The following is a 25,413-nucleotide window of genomic DNA, read 5'->3' as shown; positions in this document are numbered from 1 at the left end:
CAGATTAGCTGGCTGTTTCTCAAGGAGTTCCTTGCAGGGTGGGGGAGTGGCTCTGTACGTAAAAAAAAGTATTCCATTTGAGTCCATAGATGTATCAAGACACTGCGCTGAACAGATATTTGAAAGTTGTGCAGCGTTAGTTGAATTTAGTGAAACTAAACTAAACTTCTAATTGTTGTTGTTTATAGGTCTCCTAACTCCAACTTCAGAGCATTTCTGCTCAAGCTAGAGAGGGTTTTTGATTCACTTGGTAGGAAGTACCAAACAGTAGTTATATGTGGTGACTTCAATATTAATTTTGTATATGATGGTGCAAGAAAAGGATGTTGGTAGATCTCCTAAATTCATATGACCTGATGAAAACTGTGTTTTTTCCAACAAGGGTGCAGGGGAACAGTAGCACAGTCATAGACAATATTTTTATTCATTCTTCATTACTAGATGGGCATTCTGTTAGTAAAAGTGTGAATGGCCTTTCAGACCATGATGCACAAATTTTAACTCTAAAAGGCTTTTGTACTCAAACCAATGTCATATTTAATTACAAACTATGTAGGAAAGTTTATCCAACAGCAATAGAGAGTTTTGAAAAACTTTTCAAGGAACAAGAGTGGCAGGATGTTTTATAGTGCTGATAATATAGATCATAACTACAATGCTTTCCATAACACATTTCTGATACTCTTTGAGAGTTGCTTTCCATTAGAATGTTCTAAACAGGGTAACTAACAGTAATGGGCAGCCCGAGTGGCTGACTAGTGGGATAAGGATATCATGTAGAACAAAGTGGGAATTATATCAAAATGTTAGAAGTAGTCGCAATCAAGCCACAGTAGCCCATTACAAACAGTATTGTAAGGTGCTTAAAAATGTTATTAGGAAGGCAAAGAGTATGTGGTATGCAAATAGAATAGCTAATTCACAGGATAAAATTAAAACCAAATGGTCAGTTGTGAAGGAAGTGTCTGGTCAGCAGCACAAGGTCGATGATATAAAGTCAGTTCGCAACAATAATATTTCTGTTACTGATAAATCATATATATGTACAGTATTTAACAATCATTTTCTGAGCATTGCTGGTGAATTAAATACAAATTTAGTTACTACAGGAAATCATATAACTTTCTTAGCAAATGCCTTGCCAAGATTGCTGTCTGAAATACTCCTCTGTGATACAGAGAAAAGGAGATGGAGTCAATAATTAAATCACTGAAGACTAAGGACTCTCATCGTTATGATGGAGTGTCTAGCAGAATATTAAAGTACTGTGCTGCACATGTTAGCCCTGTATTTAGCCATATTTGTAATTTTTCCTTTTGGAATGGTCAGTTTCCTGTGCGATTAAAGTACTCAGTAGTAAAGCCACTTTATAAAAAGGGAGAAAGGGATAATGTAAATAATTTTAGACCTGTTTCTATGCCATCAGTGTTTGCAAAAGTTATTGAAAAGGCTGTGTATGTAAGGATAATTGATCATTTTATATCATACAATTTGTTATCAAATGTACAGTTCGGCTTTAGAAGTCGTTTAACAACTGAAAATGCTATATTCTCTTTTCTCTGTGAGGTACTGGATGGGCTAAACCAAAAGTTTTGAACGCTTGGCGTATTTTTTTGATTTAACTAAGGCATTTGATTGTGTTGATCACAAAATATTGCTCCAGAAGTTGGACCCATATGGAATACGGGGAGTAGCTCACAATTGGTTCACCTCTTACTTTAGCAACAGGCAGCAAAAAGTCATTATTCACAATGTTGATAACGGCTGTGATGTGGGATCTGAGTGGGGTACTGTCAAGTGTGTGTGTGTGTGTGTGTGTGTGTGTGGGGGGGGGGGGGGGGGGGGCAGGGATTAGTGTTGGGGCCTCTCCTGTTCCTTATTTATATAAATGATATGCCTTCTAGTATTATGGGTAACTCGTGCAACATTGACTCGGTTTCAAATAGTGCAGTACATGACCTCAGTTCATGGCTTGTAGAAAATAAACACTAATGTTAAATCACAGTAAGACTCAGTTTTTACAGTTTCTAACACACAATTCAACAAAACCTGATGTTTTAATTTCACAGAACAGGCATATGATTAGTGAAACTGAACAGTTCAAATTTCTAGGTGTTCAGATAGATAGTAAGCTGTCGTGGAAAGCCCACGTGGGACCTTGTTCACAGACTTAATATTGCCATTTTTACTATTCGAACGGTATCAAAAGTGAGTGATACTTCAACACGAAAATTAGTCTACTTTGCTTATTTTCATTCGCTTATGTCGTATGGTATTATATTTTGGGGTAACTCTTCCCATTCTAAAAGGATATTTTTGGCTCAGAAACGGGCGGTTCGGGCAATAAGTGGTGTGAGTTCACTTGTCTTGTCGACCTCTGTTCACGAGTCTGGGTATTTAACATTGGCCCCTCTATATGTATATTCCTTATTGTCGTTTCTTGTTGCCAATATTAGTTTATTCCAAAGAATAAGCAGCTTTCACTCGGTTAATACTCGGCAGAAATCAAACCTGCATTTGGATCGGACTTCCTTAACTCTTGGGCAAAAAGGTGTGCAGTACACTGCTGCATCCATTTTCAATAAGCTGCCACTTGAATTAAAAAAATCTTAGCAGTAATCCACGTGCTTTCAAATCGAAACTGAACAGTTTCCTCATGGGTCACTACTCCTATTCTGTCGAGGAGTTACTTGAAAAATTAAGCTGATTCTTATTGTATTGCTGATAGCGTTTAAGTAAACTTATGGATTTACTTTTTTTCAGGTTCATGAACATTTATTTTTATGGGTTATTACTTTTATGTTGTAATTTCATGTACTGACACGTTCCATGACCTTCGAGATTTGCTCCTCAATTTGGTCCTACGGAACTTGATGTGTAAATAAATAACAATGGGGTGGGTCCTTGCCATGGAGAAGATGACCATGAGTCAGCCAGGTATGGCCAACGTGGAGCCAGTAGAGGAGGGTTGAGTCCTCCCAAGAGGCCTGCATGGAGGACCTCTACAAATTTGTGGTCTCCTTTATCACCTGCAGTTTATTGGGTGAAGTCAGAGTGAGCCATTCCATATCCCAGGCGCCTAAAACTTGACAGTGAATTGCCGATTGGAGGCCTGTTTCCAGAATACCGAGGCCCAGAGTTGGTTTACTGGGTGCCAGTTTGGCCAGGATATCGGCGAGTTCATTTCCTGGGATCCTGGGCTCCAGACGAAGGTCGCTGAGCATCCACACCGTTCAAGGACATAGAGGGAATCCTGGATAGCAATGACCAAGGATGGTATGGGTAGCAATGGCTGAGAGCTTGCAAACTGCTCAGGGAGTCGCTGCAAATCAGAAAGGACCCATAAGTGCAGGAACGGATATGCTCACGAGCACGAGAGATGGCTACCAACTCCACAATGAAAACACTACAGCCATTTGGTAAGGAGAGCAATTCAGTACGTTCTGCATGAGTATAGGCAAAGCACGCAAGACAAGCAACCATCAAGTCATCAGCGTTGACTACTTCTGAACCCCGGGGTGCGCCAAGGATGGAGTAAAATTGGCACCGGAGGGCCTCGGGATGAACTGAGTCTTTCAGACCTTGTGATAGGTCAACAGAAAGCTGTGGCTTATGGATGCACCATGGAGGTGAATTGGGGTGGGTTCAGAGAAGAGATGGAAGAGGAGAAAACTGAAGTTCTGAGAGCATACATAGACTGGATGACCTGGAATATATGGTGTGGCAGGAACTTCTAGGTGAAAACTGAGAGTGGACTCTGGAGACCCCAGTCGTGTTCAGATAGCAAGGATATGGTGACGTCTTGTGGTGTCTTAAGCCTTTTGCACATCGAAGAAGGTGGCTACCAGGTTATGACATCGGGCAAAAGCTGTTTGGATGGCCAGATTCCAGGTAAACCAGATAATCAATAGTGGAACAGCATTGGCGAAAACCACCCTGGAACGGAGACAGAAGACCACAAGACTCAAGGAGCCAAAACAGCACTGGATCACCATGTGTTAAAGCAACTTATACAGAACTCCACCAGTAGGTGCTTGATCATTTGGTTGTGAATGCAGTCTGGCAATGGGGCTGTATCAGAGCAATAGCCTAGGACACTGATGAATTACCACTCACTGAATGGAGCATTACATGGTTCCAGGTGGCGTGTAGTAGAAGGTAATTGCTTTCACTCCAACCATTGTTTTAGGACATGGAAGACATGTTGATAATTCTCAGACTGAGGCTTGAGCATAGTGCAGAGCAAAATATTCGGTGACAGGGTCTGTGTAGACAGCACCATTCATGGTAATACCAGGTACAACTGCAGATGTCTGGTATCCATACAGGCATCTGATCTTAATCCAAACCTGCGAAAAATAGTTACATGGTCCAATGGTCAAAAAGTACCATTCTCAGCATTCTTGCTTCCATCTTTTTATTAGGTGTCACTCATGCAGTGAGTCACTCAAAAGCAATGAGGTGCTCCATCGATGGGCGCTACTTATGGTGTCGGAGATCCTGCCTATAATCTCAAATGGCCTCTGCTGTGATTTCCAAGGACAACAAAGGTACTGTCTTCTGTCAGGGTGGGCCTGAGGAATAGGGGATCACTAAATCAGCTGCTGAAAGAATGTATGTGACTGTGTTCTGGACTGCCTCATCGATATCTCTATGCAGCGGGAAGGCAAGTTCGATAGCAGAGACGAAAGCATCCCAGTCGGCACTGTTGAGAGCCCATGGGCAGGCGTCCAGTTGAGTGACATTGTAGGAAGGACAGGAAGTTCGGGAAATGGTCGCTGCCACACAGGTCATTGTGGACCCTCCAGTTGATGGATGGAAGAAGACAAGGGCTGCAAATGGAAAGGTCAGTGTCCAAGGAAGTTCCATGTGCCACGTTGAAATATGTGGGGATACCATTATTCAAGAGTGAAAGTCAAGTTGTGAAAGTAAATTTTTGAGGTCTTTACCAAGGTCAATTACCATGGTTCATACCCCACAAAGGGTTATGGGCATTGAAGTCACCCTACATTAGGAAAGGAGCTGGGAGCTGAGAAACCAATGCAAACTGCATGTTCCGAGACATTTCACCATCAGGAGAGAGGTAAACATTGTACATGGTAATATCCTGAAATGCCCATACCTGAACAGTCAGGGCCTCCACAGGTGTATTATGAGCCACAAGTTCGCTATATAGAGTTTCTAGAACATATATGTAAACTCCGCCTGACGCCCTGTCATAGGCAGCATGATTTTTATAATATTCCCAGTATCCATGGAGGGCTGGGGTCTGCATTGCCAGAAACCAAGTCTCCTGAGGAGCAATGCAGAAAGCAGGTGAAGTGCTTAAAAGATGTCGAAGCTCATACAGATTGTGGAAAAACTGCTACAGTTCGACTGGAGAATAATGTTGTCGATGTACAATGAGGCCATTAAGGGACCAAGGGAGCATGTTATGCCTCAGGGTCACCTGCTGCCACTGGTTGAGGGGTTGTGGCATCAACATACATAGGTTCCACGTTCCATTGTATGCTGTGAATGGGGCAGTTGGAATCTCCGCCTCAGCCACAGGGATGGAACAGGTGGAATCTATTAGCATGGGGCCACTGGAATGTCCTTCTTGGAGGACTTTTTCTTGTCTTAGCTCTCCTTAGAGGATTTTTTACAATTGCAAGGCCTTCTCTGAATCACTTTTAGATAAATATGATGATTAATGTCATCATAGGTGTAGCATATGACTTTGTTTGACATGCTGGGTGCAACTGCTCTTAGTAACTGAGTTTGTCCAGAGTCTTGTATTCTTGTATTTTCTTTTCTCTATGGCAAACAGTGCAATCTCATAAGCAGGGAAAATAGCCCTTTCCTCAACTGACACAGATGGGGGGAGATGTGCAGTGAGCATCTGCATGCTGCGTTCATCCACAATCTCTACATCGCATGGGGAAGGGGGAGGAGTGGGGGACATATTGTTTCACTTTGCACTGGTATTCCATCACCTTTATCTTTTCAGGCAATGAAATGTCCTCGAAGGCCAAATGAAGGCACCAGTAGCAACGCTGTGGTCCTTTGGCCCCCAATGTACACGATGGACAAAGTGTTCACCCCGTCACACAAGTTGGCACATAGCTCATCATCAGATTTTAAGACTGTGGAAAATGCTGCCCTGAACTAAATTTAGATTGTTATGGGGAGTAACAGTCATTGGTATGTTACCCAGCTTGTTAGAAGCGAGCAGTGCCCAGGAGATGCTGTTTCGATTGAAATTGACCCACCTTTCATTTTAGTGATGGATGCCACTTCCCTGAACTTCACTTCTAGGTTCACCACAAAGAACAAGGGCTTTGTGAACCAGAAGGATTCACCATCAGCCCCTGCACAAAACAAGTATTGTGGGGAGTATTTCTCTGCTTGCCACTTAGCCCTACGTTCCTCCCACAGGATAGCGAGAGAAGGGAACATTGTAGGGCCATCTCTCTCTACATTGAAACAGGACTGTTCTTTCATAGAGACTGCGGGGCCTTATGCCCATCAGTGGGAGATAAGTTCATCTTCTTCATTTGTGGGTGATCCGCCATGGTGCCACTGACAGTGAATGGGGCCTCTTCCCATGGGCACCACCAAGCCTCAGCAATGGCTATCTGGCCAATGATCTGTTGCTCGAAGTTCCCATGCCCCCAGTCACAAAGGGCACATACTCCTTGGCCTACATGGGGAGTTTTCAGCTCAGGCACCAACTGTGTGATCTCTGTGTGGTCAGGGGGCTACCACAATGCATGTACTTGATGAACACACACCCCCTTCCCCCTCCCATAACAGGACGGCTACCATGCTGGATTTTGGGTGTATTACAGCATTAAAGGGAAGGGTGCACACACAGAGAGGAACAAAAGTGGAGCACACACTGCACTGGGCGACCTTCCCTGCACACTGGGCGACCTTCCCTGCACAATCCGCAATTCAGGAGAATTTATAAAATTGGTGGCAGGTTAAACCCAACAATGGGGACCAGTGTTTATTTAACGAAAAGTTGTAGAATATGCCAGAAATGGAAACTCAAGGCCCAATCATAAATCAGATCCAAGCAGGGCCAGAACTGAAAACTATCTGCTGGAGAGGTAGAAGGGGAAAGGAGTAGTGGAAGTATAAGCATGCAGCACGGAAAGGAAGTAATGCTGCAAAGGCTGGGACCCTGTAGTAACCAAGTACAAACCCACTAAAGAGTTGTGAGCCCCCATGGGTGGGGAAGGGGGAGGGGAGACGAACAATGGCAATGATTAAGCAAACTAAGTGAAATAACAAAACATTTCAAAATTAAAACAGGTGAGAGGTGGGGTGATGGACTGTCTCCATTATAATTCAACTGCATTTTGGAGAAAGTCATACAAAAATGGAGAAAAATAACAGAAGAAGAGGGAACAAATAAAGTGAAACTTGGAAAAGAGAGAGAATTTGGAAACTGACTGGTTAGCTCCTGCTGATGATTTAGCAATCTTAACAGCAAACCTACAAGGTGTAACAAAACTTATGAACACTGTCTATGAGGTAGCAGAAAAAACTAGATTACAAATTTTGTTTGAAAAAGTCATATACATAACCAATGTTCAAGGTGAACAAAAATTTGTGTAATCAAAACACAGAAAAAAAGTAAGTTTCCGACTATAACATTCAGGAGAAATAATCTAACCAACGCTCAGGACAAAGCAGCTAACATAAATAGAGCCATAAAAATGGAAACGGCATTCCACTTAAGAAAGAACACACAAATCTATTAATACACAATTGAAGCATTACAATGTGGTGACTAAAAAAACCATGTGACTTTGTGCCTTTCCATAAACAATCCAAACAGTTAAATGATTTGAAAAGAAAGAAAGAAGAAAAATTCTGAATTCAAAGTACGAAAAATGACATTTGGAAACTGAGAAGCGACCAATGAGGACGTATATGGAGAGAAAAAAAACTGAGAATATAATAGATACAATCATAAAGTGGAGGATTACACTTTATTGCCACTTAAAAAGAATGGATAACAAGAGGCTGACAAAGAGATACTCAACTAATTTTACAGAAATCCAAAACTCCAAATTTCGTAGTTTATGTAAGTTAACATACGACCTATGGGATTTGGGAATAACAGATACAGACATTGAAAACAGACATGAATTCAGGAGAAAGGTACAAAAAATTAGGGGGTTTTCAGAAGAAAATTGAAATGCATTCAGGAAGGACATGGACAGATGAGAGAAGAGAACAACAGAGAGTAAGAATGAAGAAATACTGGAACACCCAGAAATCAGCAATTTCACGCGGTTTTGAGTATGCCAATTTCAAATATAATAATAATAACAATAATAATTGAAAAAGTGAGACAAGCAAATGTTAAATAATGGAGTCACAAAATATAGTGAATAAAAAGAACAAGTATTCTAAATCAATATAGCTGTTGCAATATAAAACAATAAAAAAAATATATAATATAAAGATAAAACAATATAGCTGTTGAAATAATAGACATAAACCAAATAAACTTACAGAATAGTCATTCTTGATAAACATCAGAACAGCTGTTGCACTGACATTACAAAGTTCCAAAATTCAAAGTCAAATAACAATAAACAACATTCAATGCCCATATTAGCACAGTAATTTGTTTTAGAACTGTGTGAGGAGCCTCTGATTTATCATAGGCAGTGACACTTTTGGTACATTGGTCCTTACCTAACTTAACAACCCACATAAAATCAGCTAAAATTGAGGACATGGGAACAGGTGTTTTATGCACTAGCACAATGAGTAATGTTCATAACGAGTTAACACAAACAAACTAGTTTATTGTACAAACTAAACTATTATAAGGAGCACTGAAATAATCTCAAGAATTAATAATTCTTAGCTGTTCCTGAAACCATGAGGCACAGCATTAATGTCACTTGGTAATAGGGTGATTGTTAAAGAAAGGAGTGGCACCACGAGGCACTGTAAAATTTGTGTTCTTAGTAGTGATTTGCCCAGAAAGTAAATGCTTTACACACGATCCAACATGACTATGAAGACAGAATAAAATCACTAACTCAGCAGCTCATGCTATCAACAAATGTTTTAAGACCATAACATATCTCTTGGGAGCTTGAAATACAGACTGCACAAACACTGTTGGAAGTGGTGCATATGAAAGGTAACTAGCTGCTCAGTGTATGCCAGCACCATCACAAATCTGACACCATGAGGCATGAAACAGATAAACACATCTCTTGGGGAAAGTGGCCAAGGCAGGATTCAGTCTTCTTGTGAGCGCACCAGTTGTGATGGGCGGGAGCTTGAACCTCGGCGTATGGGCACTTGCTGGTTGGAGAGAACGTCTTGCAGTGTGATGCACTGCTTTACGTACTATGCTGTGTTGCAGGTGTCAAGAGCGTGAGACTTTGTGATAAGCGTCCAAAAATGGACTATTCGAGATACAAATTCTCCTAACTATGTTCAGAGATATTCTCTGGTTCAGTCAGGCAGCAACTGTAGTAGACAGGTGTCTGGTCACATGGCAGGACTGAGAGTTTTGGACAGAGGAGCACCAAGTAGGACCCACAATTGGGATCTTCACTGAATAAACATGCCTCACATTCAAATTTAGCCAATCACCACACATGGATCCTGGTAATGTGTTTTTTAACAAGTTTATACTGATTACTGTTTTGTCCTAGTTTGTTGCGGGTGTGAAAGACATCAAAGAGAAAAAAAGATTGTAAGAGTCTATGGTGAAAAAAATCAATTACAATGTCAACAAATATTACAGTAAATTATAAGTCAATATGAGTAATTACATAATGAAAGAAACTGTAAACAGCTACTTGCACATTTACAGCCATGCTCTTCACCCCACTTGTGCACGGCAGATGGCACTTTCCATAGCACCACACATTAGGATTTCTTTCTGTTCCATTTGTAAACGTAGCACAGGAAGGACAACTGCTGAAATGCATCTTTGTGCACTGTAACTAGCCTAATCTTGTCTTTGCAAATCTTATGTGAAACATATATAGGGAGCCGAAGATTGTTCCTAGGGTCCTCACTACTTCTTGAAACTTAGTAAGGTGCCTTTGTGGAATAATTGGTGTCTATTTTCCAGCACCTGATATGTTAAATTTCCATAACCTTCAAATTTTACAAGAAACAGTTGTTGTCGTGGGATAAGAATGTAAGGACACATTGTGACTGATTGAATTGATCAAATGAACTTTTGCACCTAGTATTTTCTGATTTGGATGGTACTTCTTCCAAAGGATGATTCAATGTCTCAACCACTGCACCACCTGTCTTAATATAAATAGGTGCTGGTGAGCAATTAAAGCATCATCTGAAAACAGAGCACAGGGTGCAAAATTCAGTGTCAAACATCAAGAATTTGGTAGCTGTTTATATGGAGGAACTTGATTCTGTTGATTGCTCACATCCATTCAAATAGCTCATGAAACTGTCAGGCCACCCAAAATAACTTTTTCAGTCACATAAACAGCATGGACAAGTGCTGGGTGCATCACTATGACCTTTAGACAAAGGAGCCAAACAAGCAAGGGAAACGTGGATACACCACTGCCAAAAAAGGCGAAGACTCAACCACCAATACTTGTGAATTTAGGTTGCCATTGTTTGGTGCTATCAGATCATGATAATAATGAGGAAACTGTCATCGGAGCAGGCTACTGAAATTTTCTGATGAGGTAATGGGAGAATATTAGTTGCAGGGTGATGTCTGAGGGGTTTTTTGGTGCCATGACATCGCCCAGCTTCTTCAGTAACAGACAACCCAGTGACTTCTTCCTCATTTCTCAAATGAAGAAACCACTGTGTGACAGACATTTTAAGAATGACAATAAGGTGGAACATGCAGAGTCATCCATCACTGGGAAAAATGTTTCACATTCAAGGGTGAATATCAATCACATCTCCTGGCCAGGGTTTGATTTTTTTTTTTCTTTGAGGAAATAATTAAAATTTTATTACTGAGCCTCACAGAGAAACAATGTGGTTATATCTCAAGTGTAATACTTACTCGCTGCTCAGTATCTTTCACTGCTTCAGCTCCCACAGGCATCTCAGACTCTGCCTTTGCCTGAGAAAGTGCCAGTTGTAACGTAGCACGCTCTTGAGTCCATGCAGCTCTCTCAGCAACCAGTTTTGCATCTGAGTTTCTCTTCTCTGCATCACTCACCTAGTGAAAATGACATACATAATTAAACAATTGCAACATACAAAACACCTACAAGCATTATATGACAGAAAATGCTTTGAATGTTATTAAAACAGTAACTCATCTTACAAAACAAAACTCATTAAGTGCCCCTTTGAGAGTCACAGAAAAAGACTTTAATGATGGAAGCAGATGACAATCTCAAGGGCAGAAAAAAAAGAACAAGTTTTCTTTTTGATGGTGGAATCAGCATTGCGCACAATACAGACATACCTGTTGATCTGGATTGTGAGTGACTATTTAAGGCTATGATCAGAATGATTTGAATGAAAGCAATGTTGCGATGTGGAATGCAACAGGATCCCATCATATTATTTAATAGGTATTGCAACCATGGAGAGTACAGAGAATAATTTAGACATTACTGATCACACAAAGCAGAAACAGAAACCAATATCTGGTAGGGACATGATCAGATGGCTCAGTTCAAAACTCATAGAAAGCATCCCAATATGAAGAAAGGGATGGGAACAGCCACACGTAAGGTCAGTGCTAACAGCAGCAAAATAAGAACTCAAAATTATTATGAAGAATAATGACAATGACATTTTAGGCTAGGGTAGAATGTATGAAACTATAGAAGAGGTAATAAAACTGGCAAACAGTAAGAACAATTATAATGAGAGACTCCAATGTTGTATGTGGCACAGTGACCCCAAAAAGAGAAGAGCAAAGAGATTTGGACAAGGAAAAAGTAATAACAGAGGACAGTGTCTGCTTGAGTTTTAAGAGGAATATGCCATGGTAACAAGAAACATAACCCTCAAATTACATAAAAGGAGGAGATACAATAATAAATAAGCATTCAGACAGACAAAACTATATTGTTTTGGTGCAGCAGCCTGTGCACAAACCAGATTTGTAAGGCTTTCAGATGTGACTGTGGTCTGATGTTGGACTGCGTGGGAACAGGAGGGCACACATACTCATTGTCAAAGTTTCAGTCGGCCACATCTGACCACCACAAGGGAGGTGTGCCATACTGTGCACCAAGCGCATCGTAATCATTTCGCACCTGAACTTGCCATGTGAGAAAAATAATGGCCGCCTTGAAAAATCTGTGTCATCCCACACCATGGTCACAGAGTAGCAGCAGCTAGCTGGGTTGGGGAATTACCGTCCCATGTACAGGCTGCCGTTAACATCACAACACAAATAACTGTGTTTGGAGTGATGCCACGACCAGGAAGCAGGGACTGCTGATGAATTGTTGTTCTGCACTATGACTAACGACCATCGTTGATGAGAATGGCAATGATGTCACAAGGGGTTTCATTCTTCCAATGTTTTGGAGATGCACAGCAGTGTTACTCACAGTATCACGGTGTGGGAAACCATCAGATTTGACTTCAGGTCATCGCTCGTAGTGATTGAGTGAAATATGACAGCACAACAGTATGTCATGGACGTTCTGCAGCCTCATGTGTTACCCTCCCATGCAGCAGTATTGTGGTGACTTTTTTCAATGGGACAATGCTTGTCCACATGTGGCACATGTCTCTATGAATTGTCTGCACAGTGTTGAGGTACTCCTGTAGCCAGCAAAATACACTGATAGAACATGTGTAGAACCAGCTCTGCTGTCAACTCCATCCCAGAGCCTGTATCGACGATTATCAAGGACCATTTACAACAGTTGTTGGCCAGTTTGCCTCACATGATGATACAATGGCGTGATGACATCCTTCCCAAACAAATCAGTGAATACAACCAGACCAGAGGGGGTGCAATGCTATATTTCTATGGAAGTTCATACTGTCAAGTTTCTGATTTGATTTTGTACTCACTAAAATAACATCACATACCCTCTCAACCCATAACATTTCATTTTCTTTCTTCCTCCCTGCCTGGGTACATAACTTTTTTTGCCAGTCAGAGTATTTTTCAAAATAAGTTTTATACTAGGCAGGGGGTGCTGCTTGTGACACACAATGAAGAATGAAGTGGAGTGGAAGACTGGATTGGGAGGGGTGGAGGAGAGGTGACAGAGTGAAGGAAGTTCTAGGGATGGTAGGCATATTTTATTTATTTTTGAAGTTAATTCTAGCACTATATGGTCCAGACAAAAATATAAAACCTTAGTGTATGTGAGAGTGTGAGTACAGGAGCATGTCCCATGTTATATGTCATGAAGGAAACAAAGCTGCTGTGAATAAAAAATTTCATTGTCGGTGCCAATGCAATCACAAGTCGCTGTGCTCATTACAACATCTTTACATCTGGGTGATTCCAATTCTCTGTCAATGCTAAGTTGCTTTCCTGATGAACACAAGTGGTGGTGTTTCGTCAAAATCTCAGATTTTCATAAAGAATTAAAACAACCAGTGCACCAACAAGTTTATACAACAAATCCATTGTGAAATCCTTTATAGTTATGCAGGCTGTAAACATGTACTGTATTTGATATTTCATTGAACCACATATTTAGTAACTTGCTTTGCTTTTGTGTCTTAATGGAATGAAGTGAAAGGCATAGAGACAGCCGTGGTGGTTGATTTGGGACAGCATGTAGTTTCGACTGAGGCAATAAGGATTGAGTGATGTGTTACAAGAAACATTCCCATCTATGCAACACATAGGAGGAGGTATTAGGGAGAGTGAGGAGGGAGGGGCAGGGAAATAGGGCTGTGGGGTAAGGTGGCAGGGAGGGGGGGAGTGAAATGGTATAGGTTGCGAAGCAGCCATGGAAACTGAATATGTTGTATGTGAGGCAAATGTTTTCACTTGGTGGTCAGCTATTTTTTCAGACACAGCCAGTGGTAATTCATTTGGGTGAAGAATTGCTTGGTGGTCGTGTTCGCAGAAAACGCTGTGCAGTAATTATAGCAGAACTGTTCTATGCGTGACTACTTTCACATTCAGCCCTACCTCTGATGGGTAGGATATCTCTGTAATGGGACAGAATTCTTGTGAGGCCAATTTAATGCTGTCCACAATCATGGTGTATTATGTGTTTATAGATAAATATCTTTTATCTTTGAGGACTTTCGATTATCTAATGAAAAGACAAAATGCTTATCTACCAGATGATAGTAGCTAAGACCAGAACTGGTAAAGAATGAAGACTAATTTGTACAGCTGATGGCTAGTTCTTCAGGTCTGTGACAGCTACAGCAACTAACCACAAAAATATTTGCTCAAGGTCTCACTGAGGTCTTCACAGACAGGCAATGCCCTCTAAACTGAGTACACAAACAATGTACCATGTCAGATGTGAGAGGACGCATGTACTCATCATGCACTCAAGTACTCAAGCATGCAAACACACACACACACACACACACACACACACACACACACACACACACACACACACACACACCTAACTCTCCAATGACCCCCCCCCCCTCCCCATGGAACAACTGCAAAGGAACACTTCCCTCATTATCCAATATTACCCCAGACTGGAACAATTACACCATCATCATCTACACCAGGGGTTTGACTAGTTTTCATTGTGCGCTGAAATGAGAAACAATCTTGGTAATTATGTCCTCCTTAATTAAATTAAGTTCCTCTCTGCTGAGCCATTAAGTAACAATTATGGCAATTAATGAAACATAGGAATAAGTCTGCAAATACCAGCATTGATCTTGTTTCAAACACATTTTGATTAAATATAATTTCATGGAGCACTGCACTGAGAAGCTTATTAAAATTATTTTCCATAAGACTCTTGATGGCCAGTTGCACAACTGCAATGGAGCTATGATCAGTAATTGCAATGGTTACTATACCTATATGGAAAGATTTTTATGTCTGTGTCTGAAGGTAGAATAGTATGCTGATCTGCTTCTGTTTGCGAGTACATTTCTTCTCTTTCTACTTGTTGCATCAAAGATGATGTGGTTTAGCTGTGTTGTGAGATCTGACTGCATTGCTAGTTAGTGTTGCATAGCAGTGTTCAGTGAATTGTTATTTGCATCTCATTTTGTGTCAAGGAGATTCTAAATTACATCATACATACTGTGAGATGACTTCTTCATGTTTCATTCTGTACAGTTACAGAATGCCCACCCTTACAGTCAGTAAGATAATGTTGGCCATCATCAGTCCAGTTGCTGTTATGAAAATCTTAAGCTTCGTTAGTGATGAGATTAATTTCAAAGTGTGTTTGCCCTGCAGAAATTATTTTGTAGCCACAGTAGTAGTAGACATCACTGTAGGCAAAAGCCAGTGTTCTGTGCACAGCTGTTAAAGATTATGTATTATGATTTGAAGTCATATTGGGCAGACACATTCAGTATTTTACGTAAATTTACAGTACCATTTCACTACAACCTCAACTCCCGAGGGTATTTTCTTTCCCTTGCTACAAGAAAATGTGTTTCTTTTTTTCACCAGATGCGTTTCACTTTACTGAGGTAAAACATCATCAGTGGTTTGTAATTAAAGACATTTACAGTTTGAATTGTTTTTGTGATTGAAAACAGTTCTTTAACAATTTGTTGGTTTTAACTGTTAATGAACTTTTTTCAATCTTAAAAACAAATCAAATTATAAATATCTTTAATTACATACTACACTGATGATGCTTTGTCTCAACAAAGCAAAACAACATGCATTTTCTTGTAGGTGTAATGACAAAACAAAAATACCCTCAGGAACTGTAAACTAACTATGGGCAATATGAAGACTTAACAACCCGAATGAATGGTCAGAGGCCAACTGTGGCACAGCAAAAAGTCAACCATCTAATGTTAGAATATATTGCTGAGTGTAACATGGTTGTTTCAAAACAGCACTCTATACCATCTTCTCTTAATTACATTGATGGGATCTGTCTTTTTTCCTTACAACACATCCTCCAACCCCCATCTCAATCGTCTTAGCTGCTGCCCAACACCCACCTCCACAAGTGGTCCCATGCCTCCAACTCCATTAATCAGAAAGCCTTTGCTAATTTCCATAAGTCATTTGAATGCACAAGTTGGAAGCAATTCTTCATGATCTTCAAATAAGACACACTTACATTAGAAACTTAGGAAAACAATATTAAGCTTATGGAGAAACCAAAATATGAGGATAGACATTAATGGGGAATAATAATGCTAAATTTACAAAATGGGACAGGATTAGGATACTCTTTGTTATCATTTGTGTTTAATGTTTTCGCGAAGAGAGTTATGAACATTTCCACTGTGAAGACATCTGGAGTTAGGGCAACCAAAATTCTCATTCACTGCATAGCATTGCTTTTAATGAAGGAGGACCTATTAATGACTAAGTGATTTTTTATAGAAAAGGAAAAAAAGATTGTCATTTGAAGTCTACTCTTGAGTGGCCATGAAAGCTGGACACTATTCAAAATTATTAGAAATAACTGAAACATGGTTTTAGAGAAGGCTAATAAGAACAAGCTGGACAGAAAGAAAATTAAATGAAGATGTTCTGAATGAATTCACTGAGTGAAAAACCCTTATCGCAACTATTTTTTTAAAAAAAACGTCTTGTTCAACCTTTATTTAGATATAATGATTTTTGGCAAATATACTGAGAAAAATTGATAAAGAAAAGAAACGAGAGGTCTAGAAGACCTATTAAAGAGAAACAAGTCAAAGTTATCAAAAATGAGAACAGCACAAAATAGAAAGACTGATTGGAGCCTTCATAAGTTTATTTGAGAGGTAAGAACATATTAAATTGAATGCACATGGCTGTTTAGCACAGTATGCAGAACTCTTACCTTCAATTGTGACTTAATCTTCTGTAACTGAACTTGCATGTCATTGATCTGACCCTGCAACTGTTGTCGCTCCTCTAAAAGACAGGTAAGTCTTTGAGTAAGGTCTGCATTATCACTCACATGTTTCTCCAGTATAGTGTTCACACTCTGCAAGCAAATGCATTTAAAAACAACAAAATAAAGAGTAGAACCCAAAGCACTGAACTGAAAATGAAAATGAAAATAAAAATATATATTGCTTTTCCCCTTTTCATTGGTTTTCGTTTTTTGCCTTTTTATTCAGTGTCTGGGAGAAGGTATTAAAATTTTATACGGCCCTATGGACTACAGTATAAAAACTAAAAGAACAGTAAAAAAATCAGTGTAAATGAAAAATAAATACATAGTCACAGCAGTAACTAGTCATGAGCGAACTGCATCTGACGACTTTGTGGCTGATGAAACCTGTGTCTTGGCCACAGCTTCAACTCAGAACTTTGCCTTTTGTGGACAATGCTCTTACCAACTAAGCTATACAGGAATGACTTGCTTCCACAGATTCAACTCTGCCAGTATCTCTCTCCAGCTATCAAAACTTCACAGAAGCTCTCCTCCATATGTTGCTGTACTAGTGGTTCTAGAAGAAAGGATATATGAGGAAATGGCTTAGCCACAACCTAGAGACTGATTCCAGAAAAAAAAAAAATAGTTTTACTATGTGGTAGATTATATGCTGTTTTTAAACTTCCTGGCAAATTTAAGCAGCTGTTTATGAAACAATGCCACAGGTGTGTATCTCTGTGTTGATTAATGCAAGAAGGCTAAATTCCTAGATGGGGCCAGGGGGATAGCTGCAGATATCTTTCAGTGATTTTCTTTATAATTTTGTGATTTCCTGCACACCACTCTACCATCCCGTCTGGAGTAGCTATGGAAGCTATTCTGCAGTGCAAAGAGTATTTGGAGCTATCATATTCATCCAAACATTTCAGTCTGTCACATGAGATCGAAGGTACCAGCAGTGTCTATCATTAATGGAATTGCTTATTTGTGAGGGTGTTATTCACTATGTAGATTGGTTGATAAACATCATTAAATAACTTGCCTTGGATAAAGCAAAACTGACACCAGCTGAAGTTGGAAAATTCTCAGTAGAATGCCGAATGAAATGCATTTGGCTGTCAATAGAGCAATGCATGATGGCCTTCAATGACCACTGTAGCAGAATATTGTCAAACAATGTTTCACAAAACCCAAAGAAATTCTGGTCATATGTAAAGGCTGTTAGTGGCATCGAAGTTAGCGCCCAATCACAAGTGAATGAGACAGGAACTGAAACTCAGGGTCGAGGGTAGCAAAGCAAAGGCTGAAATGCTGAACTCTGTTTTCAAATGTTCTTTTACACAGGAAAGCCCAGAAGGATTGCCCCAATTTAATCCTCATACCACTGAAAAGATGAATGAAATAAGTATTAGTATCCGTGGTGTTGAAAAATAACTGAAATTCTTAAAATTGAACAAAGCTCCAGGGCCCAATGGAATCCCTACCAGATTCTATACTGAATTAGTGGCTGAGTTAGTCCCTCTTCGAACTATAATCTATCATCCCTCAAACAAAGAACTGTGCCCAGTTCTTGGAATAAAGCATAGGTCACACCCATCTACAAGAAGTATACGACAAATGATCCACAAAATTATTGTCCAATATCTTTGACGTCAATTTGTTGAAGAATCTTAGAGCATAGTCTGAGCTCAAACATAATGAGGTACCTTGGACAGAGTGACTGCCTCAATGCCAACCAGCATGGATCCTGAAAACATCCATCATGTGAAAGGCAACTCGCACTTTTCTCACATGATGAACTGAAAGCTTTGGATCAACACAGTCAGGTAGATGGAGTATCTCTTGATTTCCGAAAAGCAATTGACCCCGTACCACACCTAGGCTTAGTGTCAACAGTACCATCATATGCCGTATCAAGTGAAATGTTTTTGGTAGGCAAGACGCAGGTGCTGTCTTGGATGGAGAGTCATCAGCAGATATAGAAGTACCTTCAGGTATTTCCCAGCGATGTGTAATGAGATCCTTGCTATTCATGTTGTATATTAATAATGTTGCTAACAATATTAATAGAAATCTCAGACTTTTTGCAGATGATGCAGTTTTCTATAATGAAGTACTATCTGAAAAAAGCTAGATAAATATTCAGTCAGATCTCAATAAGATTTCAAAGTGATGCAAAGATTGGCAACTTGCTGTAAATGTTCAAAAATGTAAAATTGTGCACTTCACAAAATGAATAAAGGTTGTATCCTATGAGTCACTGTTGGAACTGGCTAACTGATACAAATACCTGGGTGTAACACTTAGAAGGGATATAAAATGGAATGATCATATAGGCTCAATCATGGGTAAGGCCGGTGGTAGACTTCAGTTTATTGGAAGAGAACTGGGGAAATGCAGTCAGTCTACAAAGGAGATTGTTTACAAATCGCTCAAGCAACTGGTTCTTGCTCAAGTATGTGCCAGATAGGACTAACAGGGGATACTGAACATACCAGGGGATATTGAATGTACACAGAGAAGGGCAGCATGAATGGTCACAGGTTTGTTTGATCTGTGGGAAAGTATCACAGAGAAGCTGAAGGAACTCAACTGGAAGGCTCTTGAAGATAGATGTAAACTATCCTGTGAAAGTCTGTTAAGAAAGTTTCAAGAACAAGCTTTAAATGATGATTCTAGAAATACACTACAGTCCCCTATGTATTGCTCACATAGGGATTGTGAGGAAAGGTTAGAACAATTAATGCACACATAGAGGCATTCAAACAATAATTTCTCCCATTCTCCATTTGTGAATGGAATAGGAAGAAACCTTAATAACTGGTACAGTGTGACGTACCCTCTGCCATGCACCTCACGGTGGTTTGCAGAGTGTAAATGTAGATGTAGATGTGGGATGAGTTTCTGAGCAGGTTAAGCAGAGGCACCAATACATTTTCAATTTCTCTGAGATATTTCTATAGCTTTTCTTTTTAAATACTATCCTGGATTCGGGGATCTGTCCCAATCATAGTCATTACAAATTCAGTTAGCTATCTTAAGATGTGTAATACTAGATGCAGAAGAATCACTTTCAAGTAAATACCATCTGGGCTATGGGCTTATCACTTCTTCAGGCTAGGCATAATCTGTATAACCTCATACTGCACATACAATCTAATTCATTTTGTAATCTGGTCAAATTTTGTTAATTATCTGGCCTGTGTGGTGGTTACTGTCACAGACAAGCACATACAACAGATGTTCCAATGTTTTAAGGTTTGAGTCGTGACATTGTCAGTGTTCACATTGCTCAGTTAGGAGTTTGTATGGTAAAAAAGCAATTCTGCACTCAAGGCTAAAGGACTATGCAATGCTGACTGGCCAGTGTATCATCCTCTGCTATAGGGCATGTTCTGGATGTAGGATAGAGGGGCATGGGGTCAGCACACCACTCTCCTAGCTGTTGTCAACTTTCCAGACTTTACAACCACTTCTTTTCATTCAAGTAACTTCTCAATTGGTCTAACAGGACTGAGTGTATTCCGTTCTTTTCCTTAAACCAAGCAAAAATCCCTGGCAGTACCAGGAAGTGAATGCAGGTTCTCCACATGGCAGTCATACATGCTGAATGCTCAGCTATGGAGCTTTGGAATTTGTATGGTACTCTCCACATAATGTAATCATAATTAAATACTTCTGTCATTGCAATAAACAAAAATATTTTTACTTACTTTCAAATTCTAAGCATAAGAGCATAACATTTCCAATTTATAAGCATATTTGCTGATGGGTGATCACATAGCATGAAAGTTTTGTAAATGTAAAGTCAGTGCGTCTAGTCTTGCAGCAACTACTTTTTTAACCTTTATTTAAACATGATATTTATTAACAATGGAAATGTTGCTTACCAAATGCTGAATCATAATTTTTTAATAAAAATAACCTTTTAATTTTTAATTTCTGATTGTGCAAAAGCAAATTAAAATTTGATAGACATGCAAAATATGTTTTTGTTAACTAAAATAAAAAATGCATCACTAATACTGTTTAATCTCCAGAAATAAATTTTATTTTCTATTTGATATTTGGAACTAAACACTAAAGTGAATACTCAACTTTTCATGCAAACAGTAATTCAATATAAAAACATGTTGTTATCTGTATTAAATACTTATGATTCAGTATTTGTTAAGCAAAATTACAATTTGTTAATAAATATTTTTGAATTTGACAGAGCACTGAAAGACCTAAGACAGAACAAGGCTCCAGGAGTAGACAACATTCCTTTAGAACTACTGATAGCATTGGGAAAGCCAACCATGACGAAACTCTACCATGTGGTGAGCAAGATGTAAGAGACAAGCAAAATACCCTCAGACTTCAAGAAGAATATAATAATTCAATTCCCAAGGAAAGCAGGTGTTATCAGGTATGAAAATTACCAAATTATCAGTTTAATACACAACTGGCCATTCAAATTGCTACACCACGAAGATGACATGCTACAGACACGAAATTTAACTGACAGGAAGAAGATGCTGTGATATGCAAATGATTAGCTTTTAAGAGCATTAACACAATGTTGGTGCCGGTGGCGACACCTACAACATACTGACATGAGTAAAATTTCCAACCAATTTCTCATACACAAACAGCAGTTGACCGGCGTTGCCTGGTGAAAAATTGTTGTGATGCCTCGTGTAAGGAGGAGAAATGCATACCATCACGTTTCCGACATTGATAAAGGTCAGATTGTAGCCTATCGCAATTGCGGTTTATTGTATCACGACACTGCTGCTCGTGTTGGTCGAGATCCAATGATTGTTAGCAGAATATGGAATCGGTGGGTTCAGGAGGGTAATACGGAATGCCATGCTGGATACCGATGGCGTCGTATCACTAGCAGTTGAGATGACAGGCATCTTATCCGCATGGCTGTAACGGATCATGCAACCACGTCCCGATCCCTATGTCAACAGATGGGGATGTTTGCAAGACACAAACCATCTGCATGAACAGTTCAACGACATTTGCAGCAGCACAGACAGGAGCGCCTGCGATGGTGTACTCAACGACAAACCTGGGTGCACGAATGGCAAAACGTCATTTTTTTGGATGAATCCAGGTTCTGTTTACAGCATCATGATGGTCGCATCCGTGTTTGGCGACATCGCATTGAACGCACATTGGAAGTGTGTATTCGTCATCGCCATACTGGCATTTAACCCGGCGTGATGGTATGGGGTGCCATTGGTTACACGTCTCGGTCACCTCTTGTTTGTGTTGACGGCACTTTGAACAGAGGATGTTACATTTTAGATGTGTTATGACCCGTGGCTCTACCCTTCACTCGATCCTTGCGAAACCCTACATTTCAGCAGGATAATGCACGACCGCATGTTGCAGGTCCTGTACGGACCTTTCTGAATACAGAAAATGTTCCAACTGCTGCCCTGGCCAGCACATTCTCCAGATCTCTCACCAATTGAAAACGTCTGGTTAATGGTGGCCGAGCAACTGGCTCGTCACAATATGCCAGTCACTACTCTTGATGAACTGTGGTATCGTGTTGAAGCTGCATGGGCAGCTGTACCTGTACACGCCATCCAAGCTCTGTTTGACTCAATGCCCAGGCGTATCAAGGCCGTTATTACGGCCAGAGGTGGTTGTTCTGGGTACTGATTTCTCAGGATATATGCACCCAAATTGCATGAAAATGTAACGACATGTCAGTTCTAGTCTAATATATTTGTCCAATGAATACCCATTTACAATCTGTATTTCTTCTTGGTGTAACAATTTTGATGGCCAGTAGTGTATGTCAAGGCTGCAAAATACTAACACGAATTCTTTACAGACAAATGGAAAAACTGGTGGAAGCACACCGCGGGGAAGATAAGTTTGGTTTCCATAGAAATGTTGGAACACGTGGGGCAATACTGACCCTATGATTTATCTTAGAAGATAGTTTAAGGAAAGGCAAATCTACATTTCTAGAATTTGTAGACTTAGAGAAAGCTTTTGACAATGTTGACTGGAATACTCCCTTTTAAATTCTGAAGGTGGCAGGGGTCAAATACAGTGAGCAAAAGGCTATTTACAATTTTTACAGAAACCAGATGGCAGTTATAAGAGTTGAGGGGCACGAAAGGGAAGCAGTGGCTGGGAAGGGAGTGAGATAAGGTTGTAGCCTATCCCTGACGTTATTCAACTGTATACTGAGCAAGCAGTAAAGGAAACAAAAGGAAAACTTGGAGTAAGAATTAAAATCCATGGTGAACAAATAAAAACTTTGAAGTTTGCTGATGACATTGTAACTCTGTCAGAGACAGCAAAGGACCTGGAAGAGCAGCTGAATGGAATTGGCAGTGTCTTGAAAGGAGGATATAAGATGAACATCAACAAAATCAAAACAAGGATAATTAAATCAGGTGATGCTGAGGGAATTACGAGGGCAGTTCAATAAGTAATGCAACACATTTTTTTTCTCGGCCAATTTTGGTTGAAAAAACCGGAAATTTCTTGTGGAATATTTTCAAACATTCCCGCTTTGTCTCGTATAGTTTCATTGACTTCCGACAGGTGGCAGCGCTGTACGGAGCTGTTAAAATGGCGTCTGTATCGGATGTGCGTTGCAAACGATTGATCGAGTTTCTTTTGGCGGAAAACCAGGGCATCTCAGATATTCATAGGCGCTTGCAGAATGTCTACGGTGATCTGGCAGTGGACAAAAGCACGGTGAGTCGTTGTGCAAAGCGTGTGTCATCATCGCCACAAGGTCAAGCAAGACTGTCTGATCTCCCGCGTGCGGGCTGGCCGTGCACACCTGTGACTCCTGCAATGGCGGAGCGTGCGAACACACTCGTTCGAGATGATCGACGGATCACCATCAAACAACTCAGTGCTCAACTTGACATCTCTGTTGGTAGTGCTGTCACAATTGTTCACCAGTTGGGATATTCTAAGGTTTGTTCCCGCTGGGTCCCTCGTTGTCTAACCAAACACCATAAAGAGCAAAGGAGAACCATCTGTGCAGAATTGCTTGCTCGTCATGTGGCTGAGGGTGACAATTTCTTGTCAAAGATTGTTACAGGCGATGAAACATGGGTTCATCACTTCGAACCTGAAACAAAACGGCAATCAATGGAGTGGCACCACACCCACTGCCCTACCAAGAAAAAGTTTAAAGCCATACCCTCAGCCGGTAAAGTCATGGTTACAGTCTTCTGGGACGCTGAAGGGGTTATTCTGTTCGATGTCCTTCCCCATGGTCAAACGATCAACTCTGAAGTGTATTGTGCTACTCTTCAGAAATTGAAGAAACGACTTCAGCGTGTTCGTAGGCACAAAAATCTGAACGAACTTCTCCTTCTTCATGACAACGCAAGACCTCACACAAGTCTTCGCACCCGAGAGGAGCTCACAAAACTTCAGTGGACTGTTCTTCCTCATGCACCCTACAGCCCCGATCTCGCACCGTCTGATTTCCATATGTTTGGCCCAATGAAGGACGGAATCCGTGGGAGGCACTACGCGGATGATGAAGTAGTTATTGATGCAGTACGACGTTGGCTCCGACATCGACCAGTGGAATGGTACCGTGCAGGCATACAGGCCCTCATTTCAAGGTGGCGTAAGGCCGTAGCATTGAATGGAGATTACGTTGAAAAATAGTGCTGTGTAGCTAAAAGATTGGGGAATAACCTGGTGTATTTCAATGCTGAATAAAACAACCCCTGTTTCAGAAAAAAAATGTGTTGCATTACTTATTGAACTGCCCTCGTAGATTAGGAAATGAGACAAAGTAGTAGATGAGTTTTGCTATTTGGGGAGCAAAATAACTGATGATGGTCGAAGTAGAGAGGATATACAATGTACACTGGCAATGGCAAGGAAAGTGTTTCTGAAGAAGAGAAATTTGTTAACATGGAGTATAGATTTAAGTGCCAGGAAGTCGTTTCTGAAAGTATTTGTATGGAGTGTAACCATGTATGGAAGTGAAACATGGACGATAAATAGTTTAGACAAGAAGAGAATAGAAGTTTTTGAAATGTGGTGCTACAGAAGAATGCTGAAGATTAGATGGGTAGATCACATAACTAATGAGGAGGTATTGAATAGAATTGGGGAGAAGAGAAATTTGTGGCACAGCTTGACTAGAAGAAGGGATTGGTTGGTAGGAGATGTTCTGAGACATCAAGGGATCACCAATTTAGTATTGGAGGGCAGCGTGGAGGGTAAAAATCACAGAGGGAGACCAAGAAATGAATACACTAAGCAGATTCAGAAGGATGTAGGTTGCAGTAGGTACTGGGAGATGAAGCAGCTTGCACAGGATAGAGCGGCATCTTTTCATGGTTGTCTTCAGTCTTGGAATTAGGAAGAAGTTTGGAAGGTTACAATGGCTGACGCAATATAATGGTTTTGTTTTTTGCAAAAAAAAGTCATGAACAAGCATTGAGGTGTGAATGGGAGCATT

The 25,413-nt window shown here is 40.3% G+C and overlaps 1 protein-coding gene across 1 annotated transcript in view; it reads right to left on the bottom strand.

Annotated features, from left to right (window-relative positions):
- The window catches only part of LOC126154495 (A-kinase anchor protein 9-like), a 510,657-nt gene that overhangs the window by 27,417 nt on the left and 457,827 nt on the right, over window positions 1–25,413 (bottom strand). The window contains exons 48-49 of the mRNA XM_049916148.1: window positions 16,911–17,057; window positions 11,027–11,185 (exon numbers count right to left, since the gene is read on the bottom strand). Coding sequence (XP_049772105.1) covers window positions 11,027–11,185; window positions 16,911–17,057 — 306 coding nt within the window. The remainder of the gene's footprint in view (window positions 1–11,026; window positions 11,186–16,910; window positions 17,058–25,413) is intronic.

Source organism: Schistocerca cancellata, chromosome 2 (genome assembly GCF_023864275.1).
Source record: "Schistocerca cancellata isolate TAMUIC-IGC-003103 chromosome 2, iqSchCanc2.1, whole genome shotgun sequence".
NCBI lineage: Eukaryota > Metazoa > Arthropoda > Insecta > Orthoptera > Acrididae > Schistocerca > Schistocerca cancellata.
This window is presented reverse-complemented; position numbering and strand designations above follow the sequence as displayed.